The sequence below is a fragment of the Erithacus rubecula genome (assembly GCF_903797595.1).
Source record: "Erithacus rubecula genome assembly, chromosome: 2".
NCBI classification, from domain to species: Eukaryota; Metazoa; Chordata; class Aves; order Passeriformes; family Muscicapidae; genus Erithacus; species Erithacus rubecula.
This window is the reverse complement of record NC_136685.1, coordinates 101,627,690-101,642,537: the sequence shown is the minus strand read 5'-3', so window position 1 is coordinate 101,642,537 and position 14,848 is coordinate 101,627,690. Positions and strand designations below refer to the sequence as shown.

At 47.0% G+C, this 14,848-nt stretch overlaps 1 protein-coding gene across 2 annotated transcripts in view; it reads left to right on the top strand.

Annotated features, from left to right (window-relative positions):
• Positions 1-5,452: 5,452 nt before the first annotated feature.
• The window catches only part of LOC306815445 (phosphofurin acidic cluster sorting protein 1-like), a 53,961-nt gene continuing 44,565 nt past the window's right edge, over positions 5,453-14,848 (top strand). Inside the window, exon 1 of one of the 2 annotated variants that reach the window (XM_079332004.1) lies at positions 5,453-5,728. In XM_079332004.1, coding sequence (XP_079188130.1) covers positions 5,529-5,728 — 200 coding nt within the window. In that variant the 5' untranslated portion in view covers positions 5,453-5,528. Of the gene's footprint in view, positions 5,729-5,859; positions 6,274-14,848 lie in introns of those variants that run through there. The other variant, XM_079332005.1, reaches the window with a different exon arrangement.

Genomic DNA, 14,848 nt, shown 5'->3' with positions numbered 1-14,848 from the left:
CGGCGCCGCCCGCCCCTGCTCTGGGCCCGCTGCCCCTGCCCGGCTGTCCCCATCCCCATCCGCCTCCCGCTCGCGTCCTGCCCCGGGCAGAGCCGGACCCCGCAGGGCCGTAGCCCAGCAGAGGTCCCAGCGAGCCTGGGAAGCCTGGGCTGGCAAGGCTGGCTGCCCTCCAGGAGGGGCTGGGGCCGCGACCTCTCCTCGATGGCTGGAAAGCCCGTGCCCCTCCATGAGCTGACACGCAGCTGTGCCGGGTCCTGGATAGCCTCAGCTTCGCCAGGCTCTGGTACAGATGGGCTGGGCACCATCAGGGGTGGTGAGCAGATAGTGCAGGCCATGGAAGGCAAAAGGTTTCCATTGCCCTGGTGGACATACTGCTCTTCTGTCAGCCTGAGCAGCTTATTGCTTTTAACTTCAAACTTTCTTCTAGATGATTTAGGTCTTATCTACACAGATAAGGTTTTTCAGTGTATTTCCTCTCTGACTTTGAAGTGCTCGTTGTAGATATATGTATTTTGGAAGCTCTAAGATCTCTGGAGATGGGCTATGAGCAAAACCAGGCATAAACCTGAGAGCAAGTGCAAGTGACAGAGTGCCAGGGGAAGTGCAGCCGTCCTTGAATCCAGCTGCTGACAGAGTGGCTGTAGTTCCCTGTTGGATCTAATGCCCTGGGGCAACTCAGCTGGCACCAGGAACACATAAATCTAATCTGTGGTGTCCTTGGCAAATGGAGACACTGGACCAGCATCCAGGCTTAGCTCACGAGTCCCACAGTGGGTGTGGGCTGGTCGATGCAGGCAGGTGGAGGTCCTGTGTGAAGGGAGCAGAGCTCTGGGTTAGACAGGTGCAACAAGGTAAGGAGTTTGGCTGTGGGAGCACTCTCCTAACTCAGGAATAAACAGCAATCCCCAGAAGGGCTGAAAGAGCAGGGAAACAAAGCAGCCAAAGCAACAAAAATAAAAGGAGACCTTGCAACTCGAGTGGAGAGCAATGCGAGGCACAAGAGGGCAAGCCGACGCTGCAAAAATCTACTTCTTTCCTCCGGAACGCATAAGCACTGGCTCTTGCAGGATGCAGGGAGGAGCAAAGAGCCTCCCTCCATGGAGGCAGCCGGGGAGGGGACACTACGGAGCTATCCACACGACAGAGGTGGGAGAGGGGTGCTGGAGAAAACTACCAAGCAATGGGGCTAAAAACAAGATGATCCATCTGTGAGCTGGAATCATAAAACCCTGAGTCTCCACTAAAGACTAGGACGGGAGGTGACAACATTTGTGTGGGAAGCAGTAAAGAGCTGCTTTAACAAGGCACATAAAAATAAGGAATCAGAGCAAGAGCAGATGCTTCTGTGCTTCTCTAAAACACGATGCTGGAACTGGTGTGCCAGAGTTGGTATGTGGATGCATCTGTGCAATGGATAAAATGTCAGGGAACCAGAGAGGGGACACCAGGACTCCCAGGCACATAGCTGTCTCTGTCTGCTGCTGGCTCCAGACACAGGTGGAAAAGCATCTTCAGCTTAGCCCTGTTCTGCCCTTGAAACCTGCACCCCATCATTGGTACTGACAGCAATGCACTCAAAGGCTGTTGGGAGAGAGATGGAGAAATCCATCAGTTATGTTAACATCCTCAAAGGAGAGCTGTGAGAAGCAGAGGAAGTTTGTCAGTAAGGAACAGCAAGCAGTGGCTATAATGGAGAAAGGCTGGCAGTGGTCTGAGGAACTGTGCTGAGAACTTAAACTGTTCAAAAAGAGCTTTGTGACCCCCACAGCCTGGCCACAGAGTGTGAGAGGTGGCTGGAAATTATGAATATCCCTCAGGAAAGCAATTAAAAAAAACAAACCATAAACAAAAAAAAAAAACAAAAACCAAAAACAAACCCAAACCAAACCAACCAACCAAAAAAAAAAAAAAACAAAACCAAAAAAACCCACCAAAAACCAAAAACAACATACTGGGAACAGTTTCTGAGTGAAGGATGTTTTAGCATCATAAAAATGCCTGATGTGAGCAAGGTGTTGGAAGGTGACATCAGAATGGAGAAGCAAGAAATTAGGTATGACAAGTAGGAAACCAAGGAATTAATATACAAATATATATGAATAAGAGTAAATTCAAGGAACCATTCGTCAAAAATACAGAATGGAAATAATAGACCTAAGCAGTAGTGACAATGTCCTTTGGGGTGAAAGCTGGACCTCTGAGAAAATGGTGTCAATCAAAAAACCTTAATTTCAAACACAGGCACATGCAGCATTATGCCCCTTGATGGGACAGAGTGTGGGTGTTGTTACTTGTACTGGAAACAACTCAAAGAAGTAAAGGACCATAACGGAAAAGCAGCATGTTAAAGGGCACTTGTGTGAAAGCTGTGGTAGTGCAGGGGAGGAGCTCATGGGCATGGTCCATGACACATAAAAGAAAATAAGTAAAAGCCTTTTCTGAAGGCACATTTCAAATGGGTTACCTGGATGCTGAAGAGCAAGGGTTCCTTGGTTACCATCCCTGATATCCACAAGGATCATATACACAGTGAAGTAAACCTCAGCTTTGTGGCTGGCACACAGAAAGGTCCCAGCCTAAGAGGAGCTGGGAAAGAGCTGAATGTGATGACAACTCTACCAGCCTCTGTTAAAGCTGGAAGATAACCAGGCTTTGGGACTTGCAGTGAAAAACACAGGAAAAACTTAACCCAAAGAATGGGAAAAGCCACCATGTGTGGAAGAGCACAGCTGTGGGTAGGTCATGCTATAGGCACAAAGTTAATATAACATGAAGATAGGAAAAAATGAAGAATGGGCTTGTTGGGGGTTAAGTGTTTTCTTTCAAACCAAAACAGCTGTGCAGACAAGCCCCCAAATAAATAACGCACATTGAAACAGCCTGAGAACAAATGCATAGAATCATCTGTAAAAAAGATAGAATGCCAAAAAACCCAAGTGAGCTTCAAGAAGCACTTGAAGGGAATTGGCTGGAAGGAAAGAAGCAGAGAAATGCACCTCAATCCCATTGAACATCCTTCCAGGGGAAACACAGCAAAAAGGAGCAACCTCATCAACCAGAAACTGCAAGTGGTGGCTGTGACAGGCAAAGACCATTTATGATCTGGGGATCATGTCCTGAACTCCAATAGCTCTGAGAAAGCATCACAGATTGTAAACCACAACACAGCCACAGGGCAGAGCAGAGGTCGCTGAAAGTGATGGGCATCCTGCAGGAAAGTGGGGGAAAGGCTGCCCAGGGGAGCAGCAGGAATACCAGCCCTTGGGAAGTGCCTGGAAGGCTGTCACTTCAGCAGGCTGCCCTGGGCTCAGCAGGGAACATTTCCTGAAAGTGAGCAGGCATTGCTGAAAACCTGAAGCACTCAATGCTATTAAAGTACCACACAAATAGCCAGAAATGGTTACTCAGACTAGAAAGCAAATGGATGAAAGCAAACAGCTGGGGAGGGACTGCAATGGGTTTTCTCAGGATGAATCAAAACCCTGGATCTAGGAAGCTCCTCTGGAGCAAGCAGCTGCTTTTGGGGAAAGAGAATGGTGATACCTAGATGAGGTAAAACAACACTGGGTGAAAATGCTGAGAATAAGGCCATGACCGTTGTGTAACTTTCTCTGGCTGCAAAACCAAGTTTTCTACATTAATTGGCAGAATAGTATAAAAATGCAGCTCATCCTTGGTTCAGCTGTTCTTACACAAAGGCCTCTGCTAAGATCCCCTAGAAAATGTTCTTAGAAAACCAAGGCTGTCAAGGGTGAAAGTAGAGACCCTCTTGTGCCTTAATGACTTACTTAAATGAAAGCAAATGCATTAAAGCAGCAATCAAGCTGTTTTGTGAGCAAGTCAGGAGGTCTGGGCAACTCTGCTGTGATCCATGCCATTTATCAGATGCAGAAATGGGCTAGGAAGATGGACAGGAAACAAAAAATAAAAGTTTGATGATGGTTCACATTGTCCATCTAGTCAAACTGGAATCTGATGAGAATTACCAGCATGTTACTAACCAACCTGTACCTCAACAGAGGAAATGTAGAACTGATGAACACAAGTAAAAAGTAGAGGTGCAAGGGACAGACTACAAATTATGCATCAGCATTCAGGAGGATGCCCCTGAAATGTTTACTGGTAATGTTTTGAAAATACCCGTTTTGTACTCAAGATTGGCAGTAGAAACTGTGAACGTTTTAGGCTGCTTTGCAAGATTTTGCTGCTGCCACTTCTTCAAGTCTAATTCCTCCACTGGCATGAGCCACATTTTACACTCTGCCTGGAATAGCACTGCATCCATGGAAAACTTTGTCAGTGCTAAATGCAGAGGAGCACAGGTCCCTGCAGAAGCCGCTGGCTTTTCTTCATTTTCTGGTATGACCACTATTGACTTGGCTGTTTGTTTCATACAGTTTTCAGTGCAGCTCTCAGACCATCTCTGCTTTCTTTCAGGAGCCCTCAAGCAGTACCACCCTACTCTGATGATTTGATTTCCCTGATGTCCCTTTTTTTTTTTTTTTTTCCAGGAGACAGAGCCATTTCAGATACTTCTGCTGGATGCAAGATCCAGGAGGGGAACCTTTATGCTTTCTACTGGAACAGAGTACACTTGTTGGGCTGCCGTGCCACAGGCTTGCCCTCAGCTCTGTCCCTAGGGATGCTGTGCCCTGCACCTGCTTTATAATCTGCGGTGCCTTCTCAGCCTGCTGAAGCTCTGAGCATGATCTCCAGGTCACAAATGGCTTTTGCCCACGGCAGCCACCACTTGCGGTTTCTGGCAGACAAGGTTCCTCCTTTTGTTGCATTCCCCTGGAGATGTTCAGTGGGACTGACGGGAATTTCTGCCTCTCTCCATGTAGCGTGTTTGGAGTTTCCCAGGTTTCGAGGAAAGAGTCCGTCAGAGGTCTCAGCTCCCTTTTGGCTTCAACCCGCCATGCCCCCGGGTCCAGCTGTTCCGTTCCTCCTCATGCCCACCCGCTGCTCGGCCCTGCAGTTCACCCCGCAGAGGGCAGCCTCTCCTCGCGGCAATCAAAGGCTCGCCATCGCCCCGGGCGTTCCCGCCTACGCCACCACCCCCGGCACAGCATCTCGTGCAGGCGAGGTCCTGCCCAGCCCTGGGGATTTTGTGCCTCTGCCCGGGTGTGGGGACAAACGCACCAGTCCCGACAGTGGAACGCGCGCCCGACCGCGCCCCTGGGCGCGCTCCCGCGGGCCGGGACCGAGGCGCTTTAAAGGCAGCGACGCCGCGCCCTCCTACCCCCGCCAAGCAGGGGCAGCGGCACCGCTCCCCATTGGCTGGCTCCGCCCCGCCGGCCTCTCCGATTGGGCACCGGCAGCCCCGGCCGCGCCTCTCTCTCGGTTCCAATTGGCTGTTCGCCATCAGTCGCGGTCCTCGCCCTTTTTCCTGGCTCTGGTTGGCTTATGCCCGCGCCCCGGCCGCTCTCTGATTGGCCGCGGGCCGCGAAGGGAGCGGGCGCGCGCGCGCGCGCGCCGGAGTGGAGGCCGTCTCTGAGGCGAGGGGCTCGCGCCGCCCCCCAGCGCCGATGGCGGCGATGGCGGCGACGGCGGCGGGCGGCGCGCTGGGCTCGGGCCCCGGTGGGGGGACTCCGGCGGCGGCCGGCGGGGCTCTGGCGACAGCGGCCGCGATGGCGGTGGCCAGCCCGGTGCCGGTGCCCGTGCCCATGCCCATGAACCTCTTCGCCACGTGGGAGATCGACCGCTCGGCGCCGAGCTGCGTGCCCAGGTGAGCCGCGCCGCCGCCGGGGCTGTGCGGAGCCCGTACGCGAGTGCGGCCGGGGAGGAGGCGGCTCCCGCAGCATCCCTGCCCCGCCGGGCCGCGCTGCTCGGTGGCGTGGTGGAGGCCCGGCCTCAGGCAGGGGCTGATGCGCAGCGAGCCCCCCTGTGCTTGCAGCGGGAGCGGCCCCGGGGACCGCCGGGGCAGGGGTGCACAGCCCTAGAGCGCGGTTGCGTTGCCTCCATGTTGCAGCCTCTGGCGAGTGTGTGCCATGTGCGATGGCCATGGAGCTCAGAAGGGGTTGTATCACCGTGGCCGTGCTGTGGAAAGCCGCCTCTTTGCCCCCGAAGTGAACGGTGATGCCCCAGCAGCTACTCCCCTGAAGCCAAGCAATGGCTGCCAGGCATCCGTGGGCCTGTGTCATCTACACTCCGGACCATAGGGAACTACAGAAGGATTCCCTGTGCTGCCAGCTGAACGCAGAGTTGTGTCTCTGTCAGAGCTGGGAGACAAACTGAGTGGTATGGATGTTATCACTGTCTCTATGGTTAAAGGTATGGTCCAGGCTAGATGTGCTTATGAACACCTGCCTTGGAGCCAGGAGCAGCCTGATATGTTAACGAGGTGGGTGGGTGTCCTTTGGCCCACTCATCTTACCAGGCTTTGCTCAGGTCTTCTCATAAGAGCTACAGGGCAGATTCAGGAAGTCACCCCGGTTCCTTGCATCTCTGGGCTGTGATGTGTTGTCTGAAATGATGTATTCAAGTGTTTCACAAAAAATAGAGGCATAACATTCAAGTGAGGGGGGGGGGGAAATGTTCCATAGGGCAGCAGGATACCAGCCTTTGTGAAAGGGCTTTGCTAGATGGGTATGTTTGTAGGGAGAAACTCAGTGACTGAGTGGCCACATTGGCTGGAGTAGAAACATTCCAAAATACTTCAGGCTAGTAGGGAAAGCCTCTGTGATTGTGGTGCTCAAGGGAGGATTGTGGTGCCCAAGGGAGTAGATGTGAAGGAGTTTGCAACATGTGTCTGCTAAAAGCCTGTGCACCTTTTGATGACACATGCTGAGGCTGTTGTGTGGAGCAGGAAGCAAGTGATCATTTCATAGCTTTAAAGTGACTTGAGGTGTTGTTCATTTGTGGGCAGGTTACTCCCAAGCTGGAGAGCAGGACAGAATTACCAGGTTGACTTCCTGTAGAAAAAATTTGCATATGCAGAGCACAACAGAACTTAGTGATGGTGAAAGATGTGCATGTACATAGGCTTCACAAATGGAAGTGCTCCAGGAGCTAGGGAGAGGAGAACTGCTTTGGGCAAACTACAGGCAGAATGACTGAGAATAGTGAGACTGAGTGTAGAAGTGGCTTACACGAGTGGCAGGATGCCAGTGGGTGAGAAGTGATGTGTAATCAGTCTGAAAGTTGTTTGTAGAACTGTTTTTTGGCCCAGTGAATCCTGTGTCTTCTCACAAGGACAGTTTCCATTAGCATTGTGTAGATGCTTCTTCTAATGCATGAGCTTCTTTGTGTGCTGATAGCCCAGGGGGCAGCCATCTGACACAGCAGCTTGCAGGAAACTTCTGTAAAATTCATCTGAAATATCGTCTCTGGAATATCTTCCAACACAGCTTCTGCTGAGATGGGAAGAAGTTAATGGAAGCCAATTCTTCCCTCAGAGTCCATGGCTTTAACATGATATGCTATCATGTCTGTAGGGTCAGCAGGTCTGGAGAAGTCCTGCCAGTGGCCACAGTCCACAGTGACCAGAGTGGGACTGGTGCTTCTGTGTTTTCCAGGCTTTCCTGAGTGAGCAGGTCACAGGTGGGCACCTGTCAGACAAGTGTTTTAGTTCGCTGAAGCTGAAGGGAGCTCTGGCCCCAAACCTGTGATGTTGATGGTGTATCTGTGCACTGTGCTTCCTTATTGCTTGCCTATGTACTTTCTCTGCTGATCTGCTTGTATATGGTGTAGTCTTGATGTATTCTTCGAGGCAGGAGCTCTGCTATGCTGTCCTAGTGCCCAGCACAGGTGGTCTCTGGTCTCACTGTGCTTTGGGAGTGTTTGTGGTGGCAAAATTATTTCCATCCAAGGGCAATAATGCTCTTGGGCTTCTCTGTCTCGTATGCATGTATAGTCTGCATTTTTTCATACTTATACATATCTGGAGAAAGAAGAACTTTGCACTGGCTTAATGATATAGAAGATGATTTCTTTTTCTATAGTCTTTATCACGAATCTTGGCTGTCCTTGTGCTCCTTCTTAAATGTTACGTTTTCTGTAGGTGCAGCTCTGGCTGCAGCAGGAATGGGGCTGGGCTGGATCAACCTTTGTGGGGTTGCTCTCTGCTCGGCTGTTAATGCAGGACAAGTGGGAGGTTGTCCAGGCCTTAAGGATACCAGAGTGAGTCTGGACCAATAAAAATGAGCAGTGGGAAGTATAAGCCACAGTGCATGGAATGGTTCAGTAGGGCTGTAGGACTTTTGATGCCTTTCTGGAGGATCTTGGCTTTCTAAGGTCAGTTGTTGCATGTAATGGAAGGTTTTTTTCTGGCTGAATTGGGCATGTGCCACTGAACAAAGTACACATTTATTTTTGGAAATTGCCTTGCTCTCTGAATGAAAGTACCATCCCTCCCACTGGGGTCTTTCTCTTTTCAAGGCCAAGTTGAGAGAGATCTGTAACCTCTTGATCACCTTCCCGTGAACTGACTGAGCAGAGCCTGGACCCAGCTGCCTTTGGCTTAAGTGGCTGCCAGGGGAGGCAGAGCTGAATTTTTTGGGTAGTGGGCTATTATGCAGAGAGGCAGAAGAAAGTAAACACCTGGAGACTATACAGAATGTTCTTTGCATCTTCAGTGGGGCTACCCATTGGCTCAGAATGATTGGCTTTCCATCATAGTGCCTTACAAAGAGAGCAAACCTGATTTATTCACCATGCAGGGTGCTTTAGCTAAACTAGTCCATCAATCAGTGTTAACTTCTACTTATAGTTATTTTAGCAGAAGTCTTTATAGCTGTGTTCTGAGGTGGGAGTGTCTTTATTGAGATGCCTTGCAAATAAGTCCCCTCGGGGGTAGTAGCAAGTTTTTACTATGTAGAGACTGCCAGAAGTGAACTTGAGCTTTGCCAAGGTAAAAAGTCTGTCTACATCAAGGTAATGTCTTACTGTGTTTTCATTGTTTGGTGTGTTGGTCAGGCAGTACCTTGGGAAAAAATGTGTCAAAGGACTTTGTGCAAACATGCTTGTGGTCTTGTTATTTCCACATAGCGGTGTTTTCCACCTCTTTTAATAGGACTGCTCTTTTTATTTTTTCTTTTAACATCTGAGCGTCCATAAATGCAAGTTCTTAATTAGGAAACAAGATAAGATTGTGTGATTGTTCACTTTTTCCATGACACAGCTGCTGTGTTCTGTGTTATGTGGACGTTGTTTCAGTGATAAGGAATCATATTTCTAGTTAGAGGTGAGAGATACAAGTTGTGGTTTCATTGCTGTGTCGGTATTGCTGAGGTCAGGCTGCAAAGGCAGATTCTACCTGTGCAGATTATGCTGTGAATGGCACTGCAAGGATTCAAATGCACTACATTTCATCCACAGTACCTTGTATCTCAGTACAATGCATGAGGAAACATTCCAAGTCTTGCTGCCACCCACACAGTGTGCTCGAACATTGTGTCTCCTGTTTATGGTAGTTAGAAAAGCATTGACTGAAGAAAATGCATGTGTTTTGGGCTCACTTTGTGGGACTGTGTATGTGTACCTTCAGGGTATTGCATTTCAAAAGGTACTCTGAATTCATTGTAACTTGCAAACTTTTGTTTTGGAAAGTTACAGCCTAATGAATGTCTTCTTGGCATGAGAGCAGCTGTTGCAAGTACAACTGGAAGTATCCCAAAAGTGCCAGCTAGGGTGATCCTTGAAATTCCATGAGGTGAGTGTTCCTGTCTCTGCAACACAGTTTTCCTGCTTGGGCAGCCAGTGTCCTTTACCTGACAACTCATGGAGAGTAGGTTAACACTTTATTTGTGCAGGTGTGGTGGCTTGCTTTCCATTGTCTGAGGTCCAGGAATCCTTTCACTGACAGTTCCTGCTGAGTGGTGTGAAGGAACATGCTCTCCTCTGGCACAGTCACATGAAGGGGCTGCTGTGGGCTCGGGGATCTGTTTACTCTCAGCACAGAGCACAGTGTCTTTTCTACAACTCCTAAGAGTTTGGTGGCAAGGAAGAACCTCTGAACTGGGTGTTCCTTTAAGAAATGCTTATTCTAGCTGGAGTAATATGTCTGCCTGAGATGTTCTTGAGTGGTTTCCTGGGTAAAAAAGACGTTTTCATGGTAAATTCCAACCTCAGCAAAATCTCTTCTGTTTGGATAAGCTACAGAGTTGCACCTCTGGGAATGTTAAATGATTCCAGATTACTCCTTCAAAAAATACTGTGATGCTGTGACAAACCGGTGTAGCTTCAGACCCAGAATGCTTGAGAGAGGCCACAGTTTCTTGTAGGGAATCAGTCTCTTGAAGCTGGTGATATGCTGTGTTTGAATTATGATTGCCTTTCAGTCCTATATAGAAAACAATATGTTGTAAACAGCCATCAGATTGCTTATTATTCTTGGTATTGTGGGCTTGGCTACAGGCCTGCAGCATAATACATCTCATATGTTATCCACTATCTGTAGTTCTCTGTGGCAGTGGAGCACATTTGGGATTTCTTCTCTGGCAGTGTTTTGTTTTCCTTCTGAGCATACTGTAATCGAGCAGAACTTGGGACAAGTGTGCCCTGCTAATATGATTGATGGAGGGGGGGTGTGTTCCTTGCAAAATGTTGATAGTGACTTCCCTAAGGTTTTAATTTTATTTGAAGGACCTGTCATGCTGCATCCTTGCCTTGTTTTCATTCATTACCCAGGCTGTGTTGCAACAATTGTCTGATGGCTTATAAAAAATGTTGCATTGTTGTTACTGTGCTGGTACACCACTAGTGCACATTCTGCTTCCTCTGGCATCCTCAGTCATTTGTGGCTGATCATTAGCAGCCATGTCTTTTGGTAACAGTGCACCCTTCTATGGTATCATGATCCCCAGACATTTATTCTGACAAAAGAATAAATTCATGAGCACCACCAGCTTATGGCGGGGCTCCCCTAATGATCCATTCTGTGGTTAAGTCTGTGCTGATGCTTTTGTATAATTGTTTGAACATGGAACGATTCTAGATTGAAAGCTGTGGCTCCTGTCAGATTTAGAAGTAATTTCCAAAAAAGAGCCAGAGGTACAAAACTTAATGCATTTCATAGCATGCCAGGTGAACATATGGGCAGAGCTATTTTCCAAATAGCTTGTGTTATTATCTAGTCCAAGCTTTCAGCATCCCAGCTGATGGGGAGACTGTGCTTCTGTATTGGTTTGCTTTGGCTTTTTTTTTAACTTCATCAAAGCTGGTGAATACTGTTTTGGGAAACAAGAAGTGAGAGTGTCTTACTCCTCTCTGTGGGATGTGGCAGCAGGAACTTGTCTTTGCCTCTGGGGAAGCAGACAGCTCAAGTGATACTGCTCTTGTAGCTAGAAGTCTCTTAGATAAATGAGGCTTTTTTTGGTTACTTCAATATACTCATTGCAGTGTGCTGGGAGGAGAGATGCAATATTTCAGGTGCCTGAACATGTTGCAGCTGTGGTTACAGAGACCACTCCCTACTCTGCAGTGTGATTCAGCCTCAGTGCACGGAGCCCAAAATTACGCTGGCATTTTCTGCTGGCCTGGTGCAATGCCCTCTCCTTTGTAATGCTGACCACTGCCATCTCTCGTGTCCTGTTTCTCTGTATGGTGGTCTAACTCAGTGAAGGGTTCTGCTTAGTAAATTAGATCTCCTGTTTTCTTTTGTTCTGTGTTCTCCTTATTTATTTACTCATGCTGATTTTTAAATTTCCATTTCTTATTATGTTTCTTATTCTTCAGTGCAAACATATTTTATGAGATCCAAAGCTAGTGCATGTGGGACCATTTCCTGGACAAAAAGCCATCCAGGTTCCATGCCCAGCTGTGTATTTTTAACTGTTTGTCTGCATATGTGGCAAATAAATTCTTATCAGTGTAGGCAGTTCATGGTGACAGCAGAACTCATGTCTTTAGTTCCATTTTTCCAAAACTGAAAACTTCTAACAGTGAGGTGTTGGACTGTTGTAATGGTAGCAGGGTTAGAATAAGAGTAGCTCCCTTATAAAGAATTCTACTACTCTTTTCCTGTTCTTTAATAGCTTTGTCTACCGGGGGAGAAGATCCTGTTCATGCAAAGCCTCTCATTGATTCTTCTGCTGTTTCATTTTCAGTAACAATTCAAGTAATGTCTCTGAATCCATATTATTTAGATACGTGTCATTTAGATTTACATTATTTATATACTTTTAGTAGAGCTCCTGTGTATTTAACATTTCCCTCCATGTTCTTTCAGTTGTCTTCTTGTCGTCTGTTTTCTGCCTTTTCAATTGCATTCACTTTCCCTGAAAAGTCCTGCACATGCCTGCTGATACTTTTGATAATGTTCTTACGATTTTTCCTTGCTTCTGTTTTGACTTGCATGCCTGTAATTGAGCAATCTTTCAATCCAAGTCTTAATTTTTCCCTTCTCAAAGAGTTTGATTTTTTTTCAATAATTTAAAGACCTTGTGACGCTGTAATGACCGCATCTTGCATGGCTTGTATTTTTCAGCTGAACTATGTTCTTGATCTGCTTGGGTTGTTTTTTAATGGCTTTTAATTTTTTTTCACTGTTAATGAATATCAGCTTTTTTCTACTTCTTGACTTTTTGAACTTTCTCGTATGGACATCTCTGAAATACAGTCCCATAATTCAACATTTCTTTCAGTTCTCTTATCCCTTATGCTCAAGGCTGCTTATTCCAGGTATTCCTTCCTTTCCTGTGTGCTCCTTTGTCAGAAGCAGATTCTGGATGTCCCATTTGGATTTCACCTGCTGTGTGTATGAATATTTTATTAAATTTTTCCTTGATGTTTGTCAAGTCCCTTGACATTTCAAGCTTTTTTTCGCCTACCTCTTATGTTCCTTAACCTCTAGTCAGGCAAAAGGACAACATTCCCATTGCTCTGCATTTACACTGTGTTCGTCTCATCTGTATCTTGCTAAAATGTTAATATTTTTTGGAGGTGATTTTATCTGTTGCCATACTATTTGTGAAAGTGTGGGTAAGTCAGCCTCATTTCAGGATCCTGCTCCATCCACAAGGATCTGAGCAGAGAACTGCATTGTATAGGCACTGGTTATTAACAGTTCGTGTTGATGAAAAGCCTAATTTGCCAGCCTTGATAAGAATCATTATTTTGAGTGAAGAATCTTACCTGTGCAGCTCTAGAATTAAGCTTTTCTTAAATGTAACTTTTTTCCCTAATTTTATAAACAAGCCTCAGAAATGGATGCTATTTTGACACTCTCTTTGATAGGCTTGTATCACTTCAGTGATACACCCTGTACTGTTGTCCCAGGTGTAACTTAACACCGGAGGATGTTCCTGAGCCTGCAGGGATTCAGATCTAAGGTGCTTGCCCAGCTCAAGATAAAAGCAGAGGAAGTGGATGGGATGACAGTCTTGTGTCCGTGCTACTTCAGGAGTAGCAAGCTGTAATGAAATGTGAACTCTACATTAAGCACTAGTAGGAAAATTGTGAACTACACTGTAGGGAGGCTGCTGTGTGGCACACGATTGCTTTTTGTCAGTGTATGTGTAGATCTTTACCAGGACTTTCTGCATAATGGAAGGACTTGGTGTGTATCAGTGACCTAACCCTGACCTCATTTCACCACCTTTCCCAGCTTAGCTTCGTTGGCACAGCAGGCTTGGAGTAAACTCTGCCAAATGATGGGTGTGAGAATGTGCTCTGTTCTGCATCCCCATTAGCACTTTATCACTTGGTTCAAAGGTACTTGCCACCATGTCTTAAGCACTTGTGCTTTCTTTTCTGCAGAAAAGACTGGAAGTGGTGTTTTTGTAATCACCGCTTTGTGGCGGTTGCTTCATTAACACATTTTATTTTAGCCTGGAGACAGTGAGGGAGCTGTTTAGTAACAGGTGCCTGACAGGCTGCTCCAGCTGTGGCTCCGAGCAGGTGCAGTGCATTTGCATCTTGCAGTGCCATTGACTGCTGTTTTCACTGAACTGGCACTGCAGCATCTTTTGTTAAAGCAGCCTTGGATTAAGGGACAGTTGGTGCAGCAATTCTGCTGCATATAGAAACAGAAAATTTCAAAATCTGTTACATTTGCAAAGAAGGTTCTGTAACATTAGCCATACTATTGCTGATGCCTAATTTCAGCATGGCTAAAATGAGAGAACATCAGTGTGCTGCTGTAGAGTTTCACTATTTCCTGTCTGTCCTGAGATGGCTTTTGGGTAGACTCAGTGAATAACTGGAAGTTTTAACACAGTGATTTTAAGTAAAGGAGTGACCAGGTAAAGATGGGATGTTTCCCACATAGTGTACCCCTTCTGTTGCATAGAAAAAATAATTTTAGAAGTTCACTACAACATGTTACCACTGCCTTGTGGATTGGTTAGTAAGCTCTTTTTTAAGGTTTCTAGGGAGGCTGTTACGCATCAGCAGTGAATTTGGTTCATGTGCTCTTTGTTAAACAAGTAAAAGTTTGAAAATATTTTTTTGGAAATAAAGCAGAAAGATGACCTTGTGGTTTGGACACTGAAGTGAGGCTTAGATTCAGATTCTGAAATTGCCTGCTCTTCTAGTTGAAGTAGCCCTTTCCCTCCTTGAAGCCACAGCTATGACTCATGTTCCTGTTCTCCCTGCTTTGTTCACAACTGTTCCCATGCCAAAGTGTTGCCTTTTTCTTGCTTGGGACAGGGTGACTATGGAGAGAAACCACGTGAGACTGAAAGCACTAGCAGAGTTTGCCTTGCTTGTCCAGTCTGCCAGATGGGAATCCCCTGGGAACTGATGGAGTCTAGACTAAGGTTTGGGGAGCAGTGTGTGGAAATTATTTGGACTTTCTGCTGAGTTTTTAAGGGCTCTTTGTGCTGAGGAAAGACATTTCTCCTGGTTGAGGCAGTGAGTATCTGCATAGCTTGCAGTGGAACATGAGGGAGGGTGATGGCTGCGTGAC